Source organism: Leptodactylus fuscus, chromosome 2 (assembly GCF_031893055.1).
Source record: "Leptodactylus fuscus isolate aLepFus1 chromosome 2, aLepFus1.hap2, whole genome shotgun sequence".
Taxonomy (NCBI): domain Eukaryota; kingdom Metazoa; phylum Chordata; class Amphibia; order Anura; family Leptodactylidae; genus Leptodactylus; species Leptodactylus fuscus.
The window spans coordinates 256,973,880-256,996,379 of NC_134266.1; the positions used below are offsets into that span (position 1 = coordinate 256,973,880).

The 22,500-nt window shown below is 41.2% G+C and overlaps 1 protein-coding gene across 5 annotated transcripts in view; it reads right to left on the reverse strand.

Moving 5' to 3' along the window:
- The window catches only part of GRIA4 (glutamate ionotropic receptor AMPA type subunit 4), a 699,790-nt gene that overhangs the window by 19,169 nt on the left and 658,121 nt on the right, over window positions 1-22,500 (reverse strand). For all 5 annotated transcript variants that reach the window (XM_075266112.1, XM_075266111.1, XM_075266110.1 and 2 more), the window contains 4 exons: window positions 18,323-18,529; window positions 16,107-16,477; window positions 14,089-14,287; window positions 10,466-10,713 (listed from right to left, as the gene is read on the reverse strand). In XM_075266112.1, the coding sequence (XP_075122213.1) occupies window positions 10,466-10,713; window positions 14,089-14,287; window positions 16,107-16,477; window positions 18,323-18,529 (1,025 nt within the window). The remainder of the gene's footprint in view (window positions 1-10,465; window positions 10,714-14,088; window positions 14,288-16,106; window positions 16,478-18,322; window positions 18,530-22,500) is intronic.

Consider the following 22,500-nt stretch of genomic DNA (forward strand, 5'->3'; position numbering starts at 1 on the left):
GAAGTCATTACTCCAACCCTAAACCATCTCTTCAATCTTTCCCTAAATAATAGATTCGCCTTGAAGCATGATACCATTACTCCTATACTTAAGAAATCGTCCCTTGACCCGTTCTCTCCAGCCAACTATTGACCCATCTCACTGTTCCCGTACAACTCAAAACTGCTTGAACAACATGTCCACTCTGAGTTATCCTCCTATCTCTTGTCCAACTCACTCTTTTACAGACTACAGTCAGGCTTCAGACCCCATCACTCTACAGAAACTGCCCTAACCAAAGTCACTAATGACCTTCTAACTGCCAAAGCCAAGAGTCACTACTCTGTCCTCCTCCTCCTTGACCTCTTCTCTACCTTTGACACAGTTCACCACTCCCTCTTGTTAGAAACGCTTTTATCCTTTGGCATCTCAGACCTAGCCCTCTCTTCATACCTCACCAAACGCACATTCAGCATCTCCCACTTGTGCACCACCTCCTCACCGCACTCTTTCTGTAGGTGTCCCCCAAGGCTCTGTCCTAGGACTCTCCTGTTCTCCATCTACACCCTTGGCCTGGGTCAACTTATAGAATCTCATGGTTTTCAATACCATTGCTATTCCGACGACACCCAAATATACATCTCTGGACCAGACGTTTCCTCTCTTCTGGCCAGAGTGTCAAAGTGTCTAGTGGCCACAGCCTTATTTATCTCCTCCTGCTTTCTCAAACTCAACATGGAGAAAACAGAGTTCATCATCTTCGCGCCAGCTTGTACGGCCCCTCTACCTGACCCATCTATTAAAGTTACCGGAACCACGCTTACCCCTGTCCCACGAGTCCACTGCCTCGGGATAATCCTGTACTCTGACCTATCCTTCGAATCATACATACAAAAACTCAACACCTCCTCCTGCCTCCAACTAAAGAACATCCATCGAAGCCCTCCTTCCTCACGCCAGAAACCACAAAGATGCTTGTCCATGCCGTCATTATCTCCCGCATAGACTACTGCAACACCTTTCTCCATGGCCTCCCTGCAAATACTCTCGCCTACCCTCCAGTCCACCTTAAACTATGCTGCTAATTTAATACACCTCTTCCCCCATTCTTCATTGGCCACTCCCCTTTGCCAACCCCTTCATGGGTTACCCGTTGTCCAGCGAATAGAGTTCAAAATACTAACGCTGACATACAAAGCCATCCACAACCTGTCCCCTCCATATATCTCTGACCTAATCTTCGGCTATCTGCCCACATGTAACCTGCGATCCTCCAAATACCTCCTACTCCGCTCTGCTTTTATCCATTCTTCATACAACCGTCTCCAAGATTTCTCCCATGCATCCCCCATACTCTGAAAATCCTTACCAAGACACATAAGACTGATCCCCACAATCACAATCTTCAAGAAGGCCCTGAAGACTCCCCTATTCAGGAAGGCCTACAACCTCCAATAACACTACTGTCGCCACACTATCATCTGTACAGTCTCTGCCCTCACCTTCTGTCTCTATCCCTCTCCCCTCATAGATTGTAAGCCCTCGCGGGCAGGGCCCTCTACCTCACTGTGCCAGTTGGTCACTGTTAGTGTTATATTTGTTTTGTATATATTATGTACCATATGTAAACCCTCAAATGTAAAGCACTATGGAATGAATATAATAATGTACAGCACCATGGAATTAATTATACTATATAAATAAATAAATAATAATAATAATAATAATTATGAAGGCTTTCCAAACTATATACTGCATTTAGTGTATAACATGTCAATTTTGGGGGTATTAATGAATGATGGACAAACCCTGCAATACTTGTATTCGCAAGGTTCACCCTTATGATTTGGGTAGCACCAAACTTGCTCATTACAAACTGGAAGTGCTATTATTAACCTCCAGACCCCAGAGAATAGTGAGTGGAGACCCAGAGAAGGTGTGGTCAAATTAGAAAACACTGATACTCATATTTTCTTAACTCTCCTGGGAATTTGGTTTTCCTTCCTAGCTTCTGATTTTCACACGTGGGCCTCTTTTGACCTCTTCTGTGATGTCATCTCCTCTTGGCCTCAGTAGTCCCATGGAGAATGCCATAGTCACTAGGTCAAAGCATCATGATAAATGAGGCCCAATCACAGGCCACAGCTGTGACCCTGGGGCAGGTGACATCAAAGTAGACACCAAAAGAGGCTGCAAAAGCCGAGCATAAAGACCTGATGTTGAGAAAGAAGACCAGACATTCAGAAGAGGTGAATATCAGTGTTTTTTTATTTTGTCTGAACCTCCCCTAGGTCTCCTCATATTAAACTTTGAGGTCTGTACAGAACCCAGAGTATAATAATGGTCCAAGGGTTGACATTCCCAAAAATATCAGATTCAGAAAGCCCATAAATTTTTAATCCTACTCACCGCACCTATGGAGTAGGGTGGAGGCAACACAAAAGGGCATCTAGAATTCTAGGTTACTAATGTAAGGGTCCTCTGTTGGGGATACTCATCTATTATTATTAATATATATTATATATATATATTATATATATATCTTATTAAATACTACAAACTATATCGCAAATTCCTTGAAAGACTATAACTCAGGATACAACCACTGTATGGCGCCACATATAGCATATCAGTTGGTGATAAGGTATTCCAAAAAAAATAAATAGGCCCACATTTACACAGTCTAGAATTGTGCCAGATTTACCACAGTGACTGATGACAGTTCGTAAATTGGGCGCATCGTTAAAGTGTCTAAGCTTATACCACCTATGGTATTAGTTAGCTTGGCTGATCTTTTGTTACAATTTGGCACATTTAAGAAATGAAAATTATGGTAACTCTTACTCTAGTCTTTGAAATTAGCTGGATTATTGTACTATTATAATGTGAGGGTGGGATTCCTTAGGTCCACCAGAGGAGATGATTGCTAAGGGTCACCCTTCACCCTCTAAACACGTACACATCAACTTTTTTATTGTATCACACTCTTTGTTCATTGGCCGCACAAGATATATCACTAGTAGGAACTAAGGGCTAGTTCACATGGGCGCAGAAGGGGCGGATTATGGCGCGGAATCCACGTCATAATCTGCTTCCTCACAGTGGTGGCCTATGGTCACCGCCAGGCTACTTTTTTCCGTAAGCGGCATGTTGAAAAAAGAAGCGAGCTGCCCTTTCTTCAGATGGATTCCGCGGCTCATTGAGCCGCAGCGTCCACCTCGCGGCACAACCTCTAGGGTCGGCCAATTCATTTGAGCCTACTCCGGAGGGGGAAGCCGTGACTGTTGGAAGCCGTGACATTCGTGGCAGGCGGGTTTGGGCCCGAGAGTGATGCGGCTCCCCGCGTCACTCTCGGTGCCAAAATCCGCCCACACGCTCCTCGTGTGAACTTATCCTAATAGCTTAGTTTAGAGATAACACATAAAAAAAATGCAGTGGATCATTAGCGGCAAATATAGATGGGAAAAGCTCATGAGATGCTTCACCCACCAGTTTACTTTAAAACTGGACTTGTTGGTCTGAAACATAAGTGCTTTTTTTTATACTCTGGGGTATCTTCAAACCTCAGTTGGTGGTGCAGGGGAGGTGCGTAAAAATAATAAGCAGTCAAACCCAACTTTCCTCACCTCTTCTGAGCTTCCTCATGGCATCCAATGTTCTCTCCCGGGCATCTTCCAACCTCCTGGGTGAGATCAACAGCCCCTTACATAAAAGCATCACGATATGGACAAGTGACCACTAAAGCCCAGTAACTGCTGACATCACTCAGGAGGCTGTAACACGCCTTGGAAGAAAACCAGAGACACCACAAAGGTGCCCAAGAAAGCTGAGGGAAAGTGAATATGAGTGTTTCTTATTTTCCTGCACCTCCTCCTCCAATTATTATACTCAGTGGTTCAAAGACCTAAGACCAAACCCAAGATTTTTGGAAAATTCATAATGAACCCAGATGGTTCACTCCTCTCTAGTGGCAAGCAACTGACTCAGAGGTCACCACAAAGTGGGTTGTCTTCTTCTGGACCTTAAAAGAGATCCTATCATTGGATACCCTTTTTTGTCTGCCTAACACATAGGAATAGCCTCAAGAAAGGCTATTCATCTCCTAACCTTTAGATGTCTTCTCTGCGCCGCCATTCAGTAGAAATCTGGGTTTTATTCAGTATGCAAATGAGTTCTCTTGGAGCATTGAGGATGGTCCTGAGGACTCAAACAACACTGCCGGCGTCCCCAATGCTGCGAGAGAAGTCTCCAGCGACGCCTCTATCACAGTCTACATGCACAGATGTCTCTACCATCGGGAAATGTAAGCGGACATTTTCTTGTGGCCACGGGCATGCGCAGTCGGTTCTGCCTGAGGCCCGATGGCAGAGCCAACTGCGCAAGCCTCGAAGATTGAAACCCAGGACGGAAGAATACACAGGGAGAGGGTGTTCCAGAAAAAGATAGAGGTGTCGCTGGAGAGTTCTCTCGCAGCATTGGATTTGTACCGAACAACAGCGCAGAGAAGACATCTAAAAGTAGAAGAAGAATAGCCTTTCTTAAGGCTATTCCTACGTGTTAGACAGAAAAAAAGGGTATCCAATGATAGGATCCCTTTAAGGACCCAATATAGTGTACCTGGCCCTAAAAGTTCCTCTAGAACTCTGCTAGGTCAGTCTAACCCTATACTGAGCGATAGAAGTCCAGGAAAAGAGGTTGGCTATAGCAAAATGACCCCGTACCTATGTCTCACTGGGACTCTTTTACGTTAGCGTAAACTTACTCAAGATACTCTCCATAGACTATATACAGTCAATAGACTGCTATTAAGTCTTTACTTTAAAAAAGATAAATCATCTCCATCGCATAAATTATGATTGTAGAAGATTCTCGTGAGCCGATTCAGGCTCGTTTCGAAATTATTTTAGGTTCATGAGCTTAAAAAGAAGAAATAAAAAAAAGCCAACACTGCACAATAATAGCAATTCATGGAGGCGGAAAATGGTGTTATAGTTCTGGAATATTGAATTTGGATTTGAATGAAAAGCTATGATGATGAATAATAAGGTGTTCGTAGAGAGCGTTGCGATAAGTCATTATGAGAGGGTTATTTAGCAGGGTAAAAAGCCATAACCATATACAGTTTCACAGCACAATAGCAAAATGATAATGAAATAACAACATAAAATTATGTGGATTTAATGCTAATAAAGAACAAAAATTCGGATGTTTCGGTGACAGTTTACATACCCTAAGTGACCGAAAGGTATGCAACGAAGAAGACCATGTAGAAGCAAATAGAAATGTAACATCGGACCTCATATTCATAATGCTTAGTAAGCGAGAACATCCCTACTTTATAAGTTTCGCTCCTCCGCTCGGGGTTTGCCATCTCCCTAACCAATGTTTGCTTGTTTTATAATTACTTTTGACAAATGCTTCGCTTCCCCAATGTCTCATTTTATCTGCAGGGATTACAGAGAAGTAAATGGTCTGAGGTCATCTCATTTTGCACATAATTTAAGTCGGACACTGCCGGCCATTTACTAACAAAGTGCAAGTGAGTAGCGACCTGTAGCAATTATGTCAGCAATTACTCCGACGCCTCCAAGTCAGAACTCAGATCAGTCGGAACTAGGAAGTTGTAGAGGATTAAATGCTTGAAATATTTGCTCTATGTATTATATTTTAGAAAACTATATAAATGATTTGTATCTTCTATAGTTGGCAAGTTAAAGAGCCCTTATAATATCCACTGTCTACAATAAGTATTTGGACACCCATGCAAGTGAAGATATCTGCAATCTTCCGTCGTTACATAGGAATCAGCATTGGCATTAGTCGCACACAAGATGCCACAAAGTGCAGAGCTGTCCGATTTCGAGAAAGGGGTAATTGTGGGGTACCACAGAAATGGTCGATCTTTAAGGGACATAGCAAGCTAACTGAATTACCCAAAATCAAAGTGGCCTATGAAGTGGACGGTGAACGGTGATTGTCGGAATGTGCCCCGAGTCTTCAGACCCCCGAAACTGGGAGATAGAGATGGACGAGTGCTGGCCAGAGAAACCGCACCCAACCGATGGCTCACATACACCAGGAGTGTCACCAGGCATCCAGGAGTATTGTGTTGCTCAATCCCATCCGTAAGGAAGTATCTGCTGGGATCTACCAACTATTGTATAGGAAGAAATGTTTTTCTATTCTACCACCGGTGTCCAAATACTTATTGGTAGACGGTATTATTTGAGAAGATAGGTGACTGTATCATTTACACTAATAGGGTGGGTTAAAGTGGAATACAGATGTGTCCAACCCTTGCTATTCGGAACGTTTTGTTAAAGGGATTGGCCAGGATTTAGAGCAAACTCAAGGGCAACCAGGATGGGTATAAAAAATAAAGTCATACTCGCCTATCTCCAGAACGCTGTTGTACAATCTCAGCCCCCTTTCTTTCTTGTACTGGAATTCACCACATCAGAAGCAGAGGCTTGCTAGTAGGGAACCAGTGACATATGTGAGTGATGATACCGATCCCTCTGGGGTCAGCAGTCACGTGAGCTGCAAAGTTTCTGACACAGCAAGGCCCGGCACGGGAGGAAGAGAGGGACCAAGCCCGGACAATGGGGCATAGTGGATAGGTGAGTATATCTTTTTTTGTATTTTTGCACCAGCTCTGGCCACCTCTGAGTTAGTACTCAATCCTGGAATCCCACATAAGGACTCTAAATTCTCATCATACAAATTCAATACATTATCGTGATATGCTAGAACATGGCAGGCTACAAGTCACATTAAAACCATTGGGCGGCCACCTAGACACACATAGTGTGAACATCTCCCAGCAGAGTATCTTGAAGTCATGTATTTTTCAAAGAGTCTTAACTATTTGGCAGGTGGAGTGTCAACACTTAGAAGGGAATCCATTGGACCCCATTTTGCACTGAAAGTTGACTTGTAACCAAGAGGAGATATTGGGTAGAGCTAACTTTACATATGTGTTAGTCTCCATTATATTCTACAGATAATCAGAACAGCAGTGTAACCCTGTGCCCATCAATTCACATCCGACAGCAGTTTAGTTTTTGGTAGGACTGTCCTACAAATGTAACCACAAAAGGGGCAGAGTTTATAAAATTGTTCATTAGAAGGGACAATCCCAACATCTTAGGTGAAAAAAGGTGTGTGACACACTATAATATATAATAGTCATAAAGTGAACTATTAAAACATGTAGAGAACATACGGAACCGGCACATTGACTTAATGGATACTATAGCTGGCTTACACTGGGATCCTGGCTTCAAATCCAAACAGGGCCACATAGCATATGAATGTATCTGATGGGACTCAAAATTATATATAAGCTGACTTCCTATAAAACTGACCATTATGGATCCCGATGAACATCTAAGGTACAGATGCCTGTACACCTAACCGATCTCCAGTTTGGTTAAGGATTACAATCTGTCTTGAAGCCAATTAAACACAATATCACGACAGGCTATGTTGTGTTTAGAAAAGCTGCTTAACTTGTGATACATGTATCTGGACATAGGCCTGGTTCACATTTGCGTTCGTTATTCCGTTTGGGGAGTACGCATGGAGACCCCCCAAACGGAATACCGAATGCATGGACAAGCTATAATGAGGTCCGTGTTTTTTCTGCGTGGTCTCCGGATGAGTCATGCGGAGAGAAAAGTAGTTCATGAAGTACTCTCCTCTCCGCATGAGTCAAACGTACGGACCCCATCTCAGTTTAGTGGGTCCGTGCGCTTGTCAATGTGTTCAGTATTCCGTTCGGGGGATCCCCATCCGAACGGAATACCGAATGCAGATGTGAACCAGGCCTATGTCCAGATACACGTACAGTCCTATGAAAAAGTTTGGGCACCCCTATTAATCTTAATCATTTTTAGTTCTAAATATTTTGGTGTTTGCAACAGCCATTTCAGTTTGATATATCTAACAACTGATGGACACAGTAATATTTCAGGATTGAAATGAGGTTTATTGTACTAACAGAAAATGTGCAATATGCATTAAACCAAAATTTGACCGGTGCAAAAATATGGGCACCTCAACAGAAAAGTGACATTAATATTTAGTACATCCTCCTTTTGCAAAGATAACAGCCTCTAGTCGCTTCCTGTAGCTTTTAATCAGTTCCTGGATCCTGGATGAAGGTATTTTGGACCATTTCTTTCTACAAAACAATTCAAGTTCAGTTAAGTTTGATGGTCGCCGAACATGGACAGCCCGCTCTCAAATGATCTGAAAACAAAGATTGTTCAACATAGTTGTTCAGGGGAAGGATACAAAACGTTGTCTCAGAGATTTAACCTGTCAGTTTCCACTGTGAGGAACATAGTAAGGAAATGGAAGACCACAGGGACAGTTCTTGTTAAGCCCAGAAGTGGCAGGCCAAGAAAAATATCAGAAAGGCAGAGAAGAAGAATGGTGAGAACAGTCAAGGACAATCCACAGACCACCTCCAAAGAGCTGCAGCATCATCTTGCTGCAGATGGTGTCACTGTGCATCGGTCACCAATACAGCGCACTTTGCACAAGGAGAAGCTGTATGGGAGAGTGATGAGAAAGAAGCCATTTCTGCACGTACGCCACAAATAGAGTTGCCTGAGGTATGCAAAAGCACATTTGGAGAAGCCAACTTCATTTTGGAAACAAAGATTGAGTTGTTTGGTTATAAAAAAAGGCGTTATGCATGGCGTCCAAAAAGAAACAGCATTCCAAGAAAAACACTTGCTACCCACTGTAAAATTTGGTGGAGGTCCAATCATGCTTTGGGGCTGTGTGGCCAATGCTGGCATCGGGAATCTTGTTAAAGTTGAGGGTCGCATGGATTTCACTCAGTATCAGCAGATTCTTGAGAATAATGTTCAAGAATCAGTGACGAAGTTGAAGTTACGCCGGGGATGGATATTTCAGCAAGACAATGATCCAAAACACCGCTCCAAATCCTCAGGCATTCATGCAGAGGAACAATTACAATGTTCTGGAATGGCCATCCCAGTCCCCAGACCTGAATATCATTGAACATCTGTGGGATGATTTGAAGCGGGCTGTCCATGCTCGGCCACCATCTAACTTAACTGAACTTGAATTGTTTGTCCAAAATCCCTTCATCCAGGATCCAGGAACTGATTAAAAGCTACAGGAAGCGACTAGAGGCTGTTATCTTTGCAAAAGGAGGATCTACTAAATATTAATGTCACTTTTCTGTTGAGGTGCCCATACTTTTGCACCGGTCAAATTTTGGTTTAATGCATATTGCGCATTTTCTGTTAGTACAATAAACCTCATTTCAATCCTGAAATATTACTGTGTCCATCAGTTATTAGATATATCAAACTGAAATGGCTGTTGCAAATACCAAAATATTTAGAACTAAAAATGATTAAGATTAATAGGGGTGCCCAAACTTTTTCATAGGACTGTATCACAAGGACACATATGTATATAGGATGTATATATAGGATCGTTAGCATATCACTTTGTGGTAATGTATCATAAAATTAGGATGTTTACAGAAGAGATGCTCAACTTGTGATACACATATCTGCATATGCCCAGTCAACATGACAGGTAACCTAGGACACATCCGAGCCTATGGGATAGTTAGCATATCATTTTGTGATAGAATATCATGAAACCATGTTGTTTTCAGAAAAGATGCATAACTTGTGATCCCCATATCTTACCATGTATCTGTACACAGTGAATCCCATTAGGGATGAGCACTTTTATAAGCCATTACAAATATGAGCTCTACGGGATATAGTTCAGGATATATTTCACTGTAAACTTTAGGAAATAATGAATCATATTGCTAAACTGAACAGGTTGATAAAGTTAAAGTTAACCCGTTGCCTATCTTTTTGGCAAAGTATTTATTCTCCATGAAATAGCAATTCTGGAGCATCTTTAGTCATAATTCTGTATTGTGTTGTTCTTTATCTTACGAATTGACAACTGGGTGTTACTAGTTGGGGGTATGGCTCTACATACTCTAACACTGTCTACAGCACCAGACTGTGTACAGACATACCCCTTTTACAATAAGAATGGTAACGCCCACTTGTCAGTTTATTCAAAAATATTCTAGAGGAGTAACAAAAGGAAAGTTCCAAGGAAAGGTTCCAGAACTGTTATATTATGCAGAATATGGGTACATTGGTCAATACTGGTGTTGTAGACCCTAATCTATCTAGGTTGGCCTCATATTGCAAAATTTTGTCAACCCAAATTATATTTTTTGATAAAAAATAAAATATCCCACCCATAATGTTACATTAGATTGCTTTGTACATGGCCTTGACAAGGAGTTCTGGATAAGATGGAATGAATTACCTGTTGTCTGCACATACAATGAGATGGAGGGAAGTAACATGTTCACACACAACACAAAAAAGAACTATATCAGGTACATCAGGGAAGGTGGAATACTATAACAACACATCTTATATTGTTATACTATTCCACCCACCTTAATAGAGAATGCTTAGGTGTTGCCACTCCATATCCTTTGGAATCCAAGTTTCCTCCAACTTTCATTGTGTCGCACGGTTTTCTTTGCTCGATGTACTCATTCATCGTAGACTCTAGAAGGAAGGCGAATTTTCCCTTCGATTTTCGGACGCGGGCCACTCCCTCTGCTGTTGTCTTGGTGAATACTGACGGCTCTGCTGATTTCATGTAGGTCCACATCTTTTCGTAAACTGCTATTTTTGATCTCTGACGGACAAAAATATTGAAGAATAATTTATTAAAAATACAAAATCTGCAAAATAATAATAATAATAATAATAATAATAATAATAATAATAATAATAATGACATAAATAATAACATAAAAACTTCAGATATGTGGAAGGGATTGTCAAGGAATTTCATTTTGGTAGCCCATCCCTAGAATAGGCCATAAATATCTGATCACATAGGGCCAACAGGCAACCCCACATTGATGCACTGTACAGAGCAACTTCCAATGCATTCCAACACATGGTCTCAGCACCGGTACTACGGCTCAGCTCCAAATGACCTGCATTATCCTTAGGCTAGCTCATCAATATCACATTGGTGTGGTCTGGCACCCGGCACTCCTACCAATCAGCTTATTTAGAGACCTGCTAGTGCAAGAACTATACAGTGGACAGGGCCGGAGACTGTATTAGGAATTGAGCTGCAGTAATCGGAAATGGCCACTACACAGTGGATGGAGGATGGAGCTTATTTCCAGCTCTGTCCACTGGATAGCTCCTTAAATCAGGACCAATATCAAATGCCTGGAAAACCCCTTTAAGGACTCAAATTACTATGAATATAAATAACAGAAACACTAGCTAGCCACAAATGAGGCTAGTCTCCTGAAAGAGACATGTTTTTGTTCCCCAAAGCGGGATATCTTGTGCCCCTGACAGAGATGTGTTTTTGTTCCCCGAAGCAGGACATTTTGCTCCCCCAAGTGGGACATCTTGCGCCCTTCATCTTAGGCCAAAAGGAAAGGTAAGGAAGGAGACATCTTCAAAGGACTCATTTGGCTAATACACAGTGACTAGTGGGCAGTGGGTGGAAGTTCACATATTGTGGATTACTTTTTTAAGCCTCCATTTATCATGCCATATTTTTTGTCTTGGAGAGCACTATACTAATCTTTGGCCTCGTTCACATCTGCTTTGGCAATCCATTGGGGGCACCCCCGAATGGACTACCAAACACATTGGCAAGCAGTGTGCAGTGAAAGCAAACGGACCCCATAGTCTATAATGGGGTCCATGTGCTTTCTGCACGGTCTCCGCATGAGTCATGCGGACAGGAAAGTAGATCGTGAACTACTTTTCTATCCTCATGTTCCGTGCGGACACCGTGCGTAACGCACACGGACTCCATTATAGTCTATGGAGTCCAGGGGCTTTCACTGCACACAACTTGCCAATGCATTCGATAGTCCATTTGAGGGGGGGGGGTCCCCGTGCGGACTCCCCAGAACGAATTACCGATGCGGATGTGAACCAAGTCTTACTGGAGGCAGTGACCTGGGCGTTCATGTAGTTATGTAATTGAGGACACAGCTATATATAGCAGGGGTATATTAGGTGTTGGGTAATAAGTTGGGGGCTAGCTAGAATGCGTAGGTGAAACTGAACATTGTATTGACAGTAAAATCTTGGCACATTGTTACACAGAGCAAACTTTCTGATCTTTTTCAATTACTTTTAAATGGATATACAAACTAGAGCAGAAGCTAATGTGTGGATCCAGCTTATTAATAGAAGGAAAAATCCCACTGGGTGGCCGATAAATAACCATTCCGTCAATAGCAGGCCGTGTTTTATTATTTTCTTGTAATTATTTCTTAGCTTTGTTCAGATCCCCAAGGAACAAGAGGTAATGATCTGCACACCTAGACACCCTTTACCTCTCGTGCCCAGATCAATACGTACGATGCATATGACAACCATGATACATGATTGCCCCAAGGAAAGTAAACCAAAGCTTCTTCATTAATTTGTTAAATGTATGGATACCGAAACGCGGCAGCTTTACAACTACACCGATTCTCTGTTCAGCTGCCAGTGACTTTGCTATCTCCGCTCTGCAGCAAGCGCTAATGTGCAAGGCATGGATGTAAGAAGTCCCGGAAATTTGGCTTTTGTTCAAAACCTTAAATGCGCTGTATACTTTGCAATTTTAAAGAGAACTCAAGACGAGAGTTAACCCCTTGTGAACAAGAGCAAGAATATTTTGATTTTATTTTTTGCATTCCACACTACATGAGGCCTTACGTATGGAGTTTTTGTCACCTTTTGGGTACACATAAGTTGTTATTTTACCAATATTACTTTTTACCATTGACTGAATACAAAAACGATTCTTTTTTTTCAAGCCATGAATTACACAAAGAACACATGTAACGTCTCTGCCTGTTCTGGTCACTGCGCCACCCTCTGCTCGCATGCGGTGGTGCAGGAGGCGTGTGCAGTTTAATTCCTTGCTTTGCATTTGTGGCTACACTGTGTGAACACAACTCTAGTTCTGTAATTCAATTTTCGCCACACTCGCCTTCTGCCCTTAATTGCCTCTGTTCATTAAGTGGTTAATTTTAGCCTTGCCCTGTGATTGACATCCTATCCGCCTATCAACTCCAGGGCGGGTTCTTCCTCCCTATTTATTCTTGGCTTAAATTCACATTGGTGCTTGCTATTGCCTTGTGCGTGCTGGCTTTTCTTTCGCTGTTATTTCTTGTATTCTGATTCTTGGCCTCTGGCTTTCCCTATTGACTACTCTTTTGGATATCGATTTAGTCACTGCATTGCTCGACTGTTACTGACCCTGAGCTAGCTGAACTCCCTTGTTGTTGTTTGTCTTTTCCGCGTTTTGTGTGTCATGTATTTAAGAAGGGTCTGTCATCCAGTTGTCGCCTATTACATAGGATAGGACCAGGCAAGTGACAGTGGGGGGTTTCAGACCAGGGCTCACTGTCTCTTGTGCCCCTTCCTCCAGGGTTCATCTACAGCACTGGGGAACTGCTGTCTGGCACTTCCCTAACAACTCATTAAAACGATTGTACTTTGCTAACAAATATGAATTTTATGGTTTTATGGACTTCAGTTTATCTTATGTTTAAGACAAATTGGACATGTCGGATATTATTCTCTTTCATGTGGCTGGATACTTTACACCAATTTTGGTGCATTATACGGCTCCTTTTAGCAATACTTTTCTAGACCCTTTTAAAACCGTGTGATAAGATGTAAAAAGGGTCTAAAACACAGAATAAATTTGGTGCTTATACAAAATGTCACTTTTGAATCAATTTGAGCTCAATCTTACGATATGGTAAGTAAACTGTATTTTTAGCAGTTTTCCCTTCTGCTACATCTGTAAATGTCAGCTCAGCTCCAGAATGGTCAGACCGAGCCTGCTAAGATGTTTTCTCACACTGCACCCTGTTCCCCGGCCAATACTCGAGTGTTTACTTCTAGAATGATGGATCTGACAATACTTTGGAAAAGTAATATTGCAAACAACCCATGGTAATATAGTGATACTTTCTTTAAAGCTGTATCAGGCAAACCAAAAAATCACAAGTCCTTATATTCTACTTACTTTGAAAAACTCTTTTGTTGACCCTGCATCGAGCGTTCCATAAGCGATCTCTGTTTGTTTGGCGAGATCTTCGGCACTTTCTATAGGTGACACCATTCTCTCAACCGTTAAAAAGGCAGCCAAGTTAGCCGTATAAGATGAAATAATAATGAGGGTGAAGAACCACCATACTCCTCCAACAATGCGACCTGAGAGGGATCTAAACACAAATTTCAGCTTTTACGTTTTGAAATTTTGGTAAAACTTTTTACACATTTCCATTTCACATTTTGACAATTGCATTTAGTTCCATATTAAAGACATAGCTGCGAGAAGCATGAGCTTCTTGATAGTCAGTGACCCCCCATTTTGTTGTCCATATTTGTGTTGCTTACTAACTTCTATTAGATTACATTTATTGTATATGTTAGTTATTCTCATGAATATTAATCTGATGGGTATTGTGGCACTCAGGATGTGTTTGTAGGCTACTGACAAAAATATATCCTGAAAAGACTAAAATATATCACCGAACTTCTCTTCCAATGTGAACCAAAGAATAGACACAAACAAAAGTGTATATCATACAATAGTAATTCTATCCTTCTTGCTCCTTTCTTGTCTCTGCCTCCTCCTGTCCTTCCTTCTTTTTCAGTCCTTTGTTTACATCATCCCTTCCTTTTTCAATGTCCTTACTTTTATCTTTCCTCCTATGTCTCTTTCCTTGTTTCTTTTCTTTATTCCACCTTGCCTTCTTTTTATTTTCAAAAGTTCCCTCACCTTCCTGTTTTTATCTCCCCTGTCCTTTATTTTCCCATCTCCTTCCTCTTTCTCTTCTCTGACAATCTTTCCTTTCCTCCCACCCATTCCTCTTTACCTTACTCCTCTTTCCTTCCCTTCTGTCTTTCCTTCCTTTACTTTCCTTTTCCATTCTCTCTCCCTGTTTTCTCCCTTTCATCTATCCTTCAATCTTTCCTTCTGCCTTGTCCTTACTTTTTCATTCCATTTCTATGATCTTGGTTTTGATCCTATGTCCTTCTTTTCTTCCTTTCCTTTTTCTTTCTTCCTTCTACCTTGATTTTCTTCTCTTCTGCATTTTCAAATCCCTTTCACCTTCCAGTTTTTTTTTATTCTCCATCTCTTTCTTCCTTCTCTTACCTGCCCATCCTTCCACCCATTCCTCTTTACCTTACCCCTCTTTCCTTTTCTTCTACTTTTCCTTCCGTTACTTTCCTTTCCATACTGTCTCTCTTTGCTTTCTCCCTTGTACTTCCATCGATTCCTCCTTCCTTTTCAATGTCCTTACTTTTTCATTCCTTTCCTCCCACCCATTCTCCCTTACCATACTCCTCTTTCCTTCCCTTCTGTCTTTCCTTCCTTTACTGTCCCCTTCCATCCTCTATCCCTGTTTTCTCACTTTCGTCTATCCTTCCATCTTTCCTTCTGCCTTTTCCATGTCCTTACTTTTTCATTCCATTCCTATGATCTTCTTTTGTTTCCTTTTTCTTTTCTTCCTTCCACCTTGCCTTTCTTCTCTTCAGCATTTCCAAATCCCTCTCACCTTCCTGTTTTTTCTCTTGTCCTTTATTTCTCCCTCACCTTCTTCCTTCTCTTCCCGGCCCATCCTTCCACCCATTCTTCTTTACCTTACTCCTCTTTCCTTTCCTTTTCCCTTCCTTTACGTTCTCTTCCATCCTCTCTCTCCTTGCTTTCTCCCTTTCATCCATCCTTCCATCTTTCCTCCTGGCATTTTTATTCTTTCTTATCCGCAATATTCCTTCTCTGATGTTCCTAGTTCCTTCCTCTCCTTTTTATTTCATTCCTTTCTTCTCTCCCACCCTCCTACAAATATACATTGAGCAGGATTAGAAACCCCAAAATGTAATCTCACCAAATCTGCAATATTATGTCAAACCTGATCTTTACATTTCGTGTTAGCATTTCTAAAAATCCAAAATAAATCTTTTTTCTGCATTTTTTAGGTCCTGAAGATTAGTCTGTCAGTCAATCAATTCAATCGGTTGTTGTTTTATACTAACCTTGGCGATATATCACATCCTTGCTGCATGAAGGCTCCAAGGGAGAACCAAAGGCTGTTAAAAATACCAAACTCATTGGGTGGTTGATCACTGGGCCCATCCTTACCATCTTCAGGCTCTTCCGTATGCCACTCATAAGGGCTGAATCGACTTACGAGGAAAAGGACGACACTTACTCCTATATAAGCGAAAACTATACACATCCAAATTTCATAAGCCAATGGGTCCAAAAATGAAAAGACTCCGGGTTTTGATTTCTGTGGTTTTTTAATCATGATAGAAATCCCTAAGCTCATGAAAGGCTTTGAAAAATCAATGACCTCTTCTCGCACCAAGGTAATAGTCAACGGAGCTACGGCGATCTCTGCTTTCTGTAAAACAAGAGAGGAGATACATTATTTTCTATGTCCATTTAGAAAGGTAACACTGTATTTGTTTAGAATGTAAATTTATAGCTGCATGGATTTACCAATGAGAATGTGCCAGAATTTTGGAGCAATTTGTGCCAAAATACTGGTATACGTGTCCAGCACTTCATTTATTACGGTGACCTCTAGTACCTATTGATGAAGATATCTGACTGTACAGAGAGCGTATATGAGAACTGCTCATGTCAAACAGGTCTTCATATTTACAGCTTACATTTAGGAAATATCCACAGATCTGAGTCCAAATTCTTAGACCTCGTCCATCCAAAGTAACCAAATGTTATCTGATTTCTAATCATAAAGCTTAGACTAAGACCGACCATAGACTTTAGATATCTGTTGGCCAAACACTTGTTTGATATTCCCTTTTACTCACCCTCCTCCGTACATGTATGGGGAGAGGGGTATAAGTTGCTGCTATGCTGGAACAAAAAGATTGATCGTGTTGAAATCCTAAAGCCCAATCATCCTTGATGGCAGATATCAGACAAAAGACAGGGCACCCTGTTACACAACACATGGGTAGCTAGTCCGACCGAACTTGCCAGGTTCAATTGGCATCAATGTAATATCTATGACCCATTTCACCAGAAAATTGGCCAATGTTGGTGACTCTCTCCACTGAAAAGTGTGGTGTGAGGGAGACAAATAAAGCTGAGCAAGCCTTCAATGACTTGATATGGCTACAGTACATGACCTAGGGTTTGATTCAACTATCCCACTGGTCTGCAACCTCCGGCACTACATAGGTAAAAATACCAACTAGTATCCAATTGATGAGTTATCAGACTGCAAGATTTAAAGGGGCTCTATCAGCAAAATCATGCTGCTAGAGCCCCACATATGCGTGAATAGTCTTTAAAAAGGCTATTCAGGCACCGCTAAAGTTACATTAAACTACCCCCCCCCCCCCCCGTTTTAAAATAATACCCTAAAAAAGAATATGATCTACTTACGCATCGTGCACGCTGGGCGGGCATTCAGGGGGCGCCGTCTTCTTCATCCACGCCTCCTCTTCCTCTGATATCCTCGGGTCCCGTCCTCCTTCTGCGCTTGCAAACTGTAAGTGATAAAAAAAAATGGCCTGGGCGCATGCGCAGTAGCATGCGGCTTGTACTACGGCTACTGCACATGCGCCAAGGCCATTTTTTTTTTTATCAATGTCAGTTAGCGAGCGCCGGAGAAGGACGGGACCGGAGGACATCGGAGGAAGAAGAGGCATGGATGAAGAAGAAGACACACCCTGAATGCCCGCCCAGTGTGCACGATGCGTAAGTAGATCACATTCTTTTTTAGGTTTTGCTGATAGAGCCCCTTTAATATAATTTGCACCAGAAAATTGTCACAAGTTATAAGTGAAATCTACGACAGTCCCTGTCTGGCGCTGGTTTCAATTCTGGCATATGGGACCTTCCAATGTGCACCAAAATTATTAAGAAGTCAGAGTCTTTGAATAATACTGGTGCACAGAAAGATATTAATATATCAGTCCCAAAGAGTCTAAATTATTCTATTAAACTATTCTTTACAGTTACATGGTTACATAGTAGATGAGGTTGGATGAAGACAACGTATAACTATACAGTGTTGATCCAGAGGAAGGCAAAAAAACCCATGAGGCTCATGCCAATAGCCCAATTTTATCATCATTATCCTACAACATTGTAGAGGATGTCCCAAGAGGTAGACCCAAGGAAGCCCCAAGAGTTTCTCACTTCATCACCCCCATATTCCATAATAGACAACTTTAAACAAGAACCAATACAGAAATTTAAGTTGTTTGCTTACCCCATATACAAGCTCTCCCACCATTCCATTCCAGATTTTTGTATCCGAATCCCTCGCTCCATATTTTCCATCAGGAACAATTGCAATTTTATACTTGATACCAATATGTTTTGCAATTTCATAGGCCAGATCTACACAATATCCTTCAAACTTATCATTTCCTTCCAACAGCTCATGGTTTTTCTTGTACATTACATAAGGTGATTCCTATAATGAAAAGAAGAAAACTTAAAGGAGAAACACGCGTAACCTGCTCCTTGAAGGACCTTCAGGGCACAAGGTGTCTTAGACAATGGTATAGTGAACAACATCTTAAAGACTTCCAAAGTAATAGGTTCGACAATGTAATCTACAGTACAAATTACAAAAATTGTGATACATTTTCACCCGGCTGACATACAGTATATAAAGGGTATTATGACCTTTAGCTGGCCTCCTATATGTTCCAATGTATTTCCACATAGAAAAAAAAAATCATAAGGGACTGATCCCATCTTCTATTTGCAGCATTGGGCATCTCTAATCCTTCAAAAAATGTAGCTCCGGTGACCTTCCATAGGGGACACGAATTAGGTGGGTAATGGTGGTCAAAATTATTTGGACCTGTGCTACGTGGCCCCTTTGTTCCCCAATGAAAGTGCGTCCTGTTATATTTTAATACGGTCCATTTCATTAATGAATTCAATAAAGGTTAAAATACCCTTTAAAATGCAAATTTGAAGTGCATTTTAAATTTTTTAAGAAAAATAAACATAAATTTTTTTATTTTTTTTTTTCTAACCACAAACAGGAAATGTAAAGAGAACATTATATACACCAAAAAGTAGCAAAAAAGAATACACAATATAGTCATTATACAACAGATATATTCATCGTACAAGAACAATAAGCACATGAGTTTTAACGGCATAAAAGTAAAAAAAAGAAAAAGCTAAAAAAAAAGCAAAATTGACATTTCTCACGAAATGACTTAGACTCTTACTTAGAATTCCACCTTCTTTTCGTTTCTTTTTTGTGCTAGTCCTTTGTGATAGTTCTGGTTTAATTATAGAATCTCTTATTACAGTTTCTGAAGTGGATGAAAACAGTAAATATTATACAAGGGGTTTTCTAGTCGGTACAAGCGGAGCACATTTTACACAACCAAGAGAATCCACGAAACGAGAATAATTCTATGGAATGAAAGGCCTATTTCGGTCATTGCACGAGAATGGATGATTATGTAGATAATCTGTTTTCCCTTAGTCCCAACAGCGGCACAATACGGTTAGCCTTGTGCCGCTGGTGGAACGACAGGGAATGGATGATTATGTAGATAATCTGTTTTCCCTTAGTCCCAACAACGGCACAGTATGGTTAGCCTTGTGCCGCTGGTGGGACGAAAGGGAATGGATGATTATGTAGATAATCTGTTTTCCCTTAGTCCCAACAGCGGCACAAGGCTAACCGTATTGTGCCGCTGGTGGGACGACAGCGAATGGATGATTATGTAGATAATCTGTTTTCCCTTAGTCCCAACAGCGGCACAGTACGGTTAGCCTTGTGCCGCTGGTGGGATGACAGCGAATGGACGATTATGTAGATAATCTGTTTTCCCTTAGTCCCAACAGCGGCACAGTACGGTTAGCCTTGTGCCGCTGGTGGGACAACAGGGAATGGATGATTATGTAGATAATCTGTTTTCCCTTAGTCCCAACAGCGGCACAAGGCTAACCGTATTGTGCCGCTGGTGGGACGTCAGGGAATGGTTTTTATACTGCGCTCTAGCATACGTTACTATATCATATACATAACATATATGTGAATGGAATCCAACTACAAAAATGTTACTTTTATCTTTGGTAGAAGCTTTTAATTTAAAGGGAGTCTATCATTAGGAAATGGCGTTTTGAAGTAACGGCACGTTGAAATAGCCTTTAGGAAGGCTATTCTACTCCTACCTCTCGTTCTCTTGTGCTCCCCGCTATTCTTTGTAAAAAAAAGATTTTTTTCTGATATGCAAATTATGCTCAGGGTGCACAGGGGGCGCTCCTCCTGTGTACCGAGCACAACAGGACACAGCTGCTCGCCGCCCCTTAGTGCCTCCTGTTCACTCTCCCCATGCATCTTCTCCTTGTCTTCAGCCTTGTATAGGCATCTGGCATTGTGCTATACATGGTTAAAATAGCGTAACAGACCACCGCAAAATGGACGATGGTGCATGTACAGTCGGCTCTGCCCGGATCCGAAGTGGCCCAGCCGACTGCGCATGCTTGGGACTTCAACCACGTATAGCGCAGCGTTGGATGCCTACGCAAGGCTGAAGATGAGGAGAAGATGCAGGGGGGAGGGTATAAGAGGCACTAAGGGGCAGTGAGTAGCTGGTGTGCTCGGAGCACAGTCGGAACACTAGGATAAGAAAGGCTATTCCTATGTGCCATTACTTCCAAACATCATTTTCTAATGATAGAACCCATCTGAACATTGTATCTGCAGCAAAATATAATCCTCATATCTATAAACCACCTTGAGGTCAAACTTTTGGGTATTCTGGTAGACAATTGGGGTTCAGATAAAATACCTGACACAGACTATGTGGAAAATGCTAGGTTCACACTAGTGTCAGGAGTGTCCATTGTTCTGCTCTGTTGGAGGACATCAATGAAACCCTTCGACTATAATGGAGACTGTTGGGTTTCTATTCTTTTTAACTGAAAGCACAGGTCGAAAAAGTAGTGCATGATGGATTTTTTCACCCAGTGTTTTTAGATAGCCAAATGCAACTATGACTCAAATGTGAACCCTGCCTTAGACTGTTTTTGGAAGATAACATTCATATTTTTTCGAATCTTAAATTCTTTGAGTTGAATTTCCAATTTTAAGAGCGCCATATTTTTTTTCTAATCATTGAACATATTGGATATATATATATATATATATATATATATATATATATAATGTATATAATTAGAAATAGACCCTAATGACAAGTGACTATGTGAGGTTATCATTCAATGGGCTACTGCTGGACCTTTGGGGTCTATTATTACATCTGAGCCTGAACTGACTGGAAGACCATTTGGGATATGACCCAATGAAACCCAGAACATATGTGTTATAATATAACATATTATACAGTAGACATTGGCATCTATTGGCATGACCACGAGAAAATTACGCATCTGACCCAATCTTTAATTTTTCTTAAATGGAACCTATCATATTAACCATATAGTCCTATCTGTCTGCATCATGTTATAGAGTAGGACGAGCTAAAGTTTTCTAGAAAAATATTCAGTATATCTGTAATTTTATGTAGTCAAATCTGTGCAGATCCTGAGCTTAGGAGTGCAGTGAGCGGTCCAATTGAGTGATCGGCAGCTATCTCTCTGCCCACCTATCAATCCCTGATTAGGACCCCCCACTGGACTCCTAAGCCTAGAAAGAGTGACATTTAAATCAATCAATACAAGTTATACTAAATTTTTTCCTATAAAACAAATGATAAGACTAAAGGATCACCGGCTGATGAACATGCTGCCCAACGATTCAACTGTATTTCCAAGAAGATGCCACCACAGGTTATTTTTAGGGTTCTTATTTGCCCTCATCTATAGCTCCATACGAAGGTCTCCATTTTCCAATATAAGGCCTAAAATAATATTGCCCATTCTAGATTTTCTCAATCGGAATGTAATCAATTTTTAATGTTATTTTTTAAATACATTACCACTTCTCCGAGCGTACTCTAAGCCTCCTATCACACTCAGAAGCCACACAACATCTATCGACAGACACATCTATCACGGTCAAGTAGGCCATCACAAAAGTAAAGTAAGTTATACAATACACAGAATCGGCTGCGGCACTAATAGAGAATTTATGATGTCTATGTAGGTAGGGGGGATTCGGCAAGTCAAAAGGCTGTCATTAAAATGGCATTTTCTGAAAATGACATCTTTAGAGAGGGATATTGGCTACTCTACTAGAACACTATTTTGGAACTAATGACTTTTCAGATGAAGAACAGCTCAAGGAAATGGATATGCCTCCTACTGAGTCCTGACCTGACGGTTATATCAGAATATAATTCTCTGAAAATATCCTGGATCAGAGGTTTTGATGATATAATATTGCGAAAGTGCAGACTATTCAGGTCACTTCTTCTAAACATCGGGACTTCAAATGCTATTTCCAGA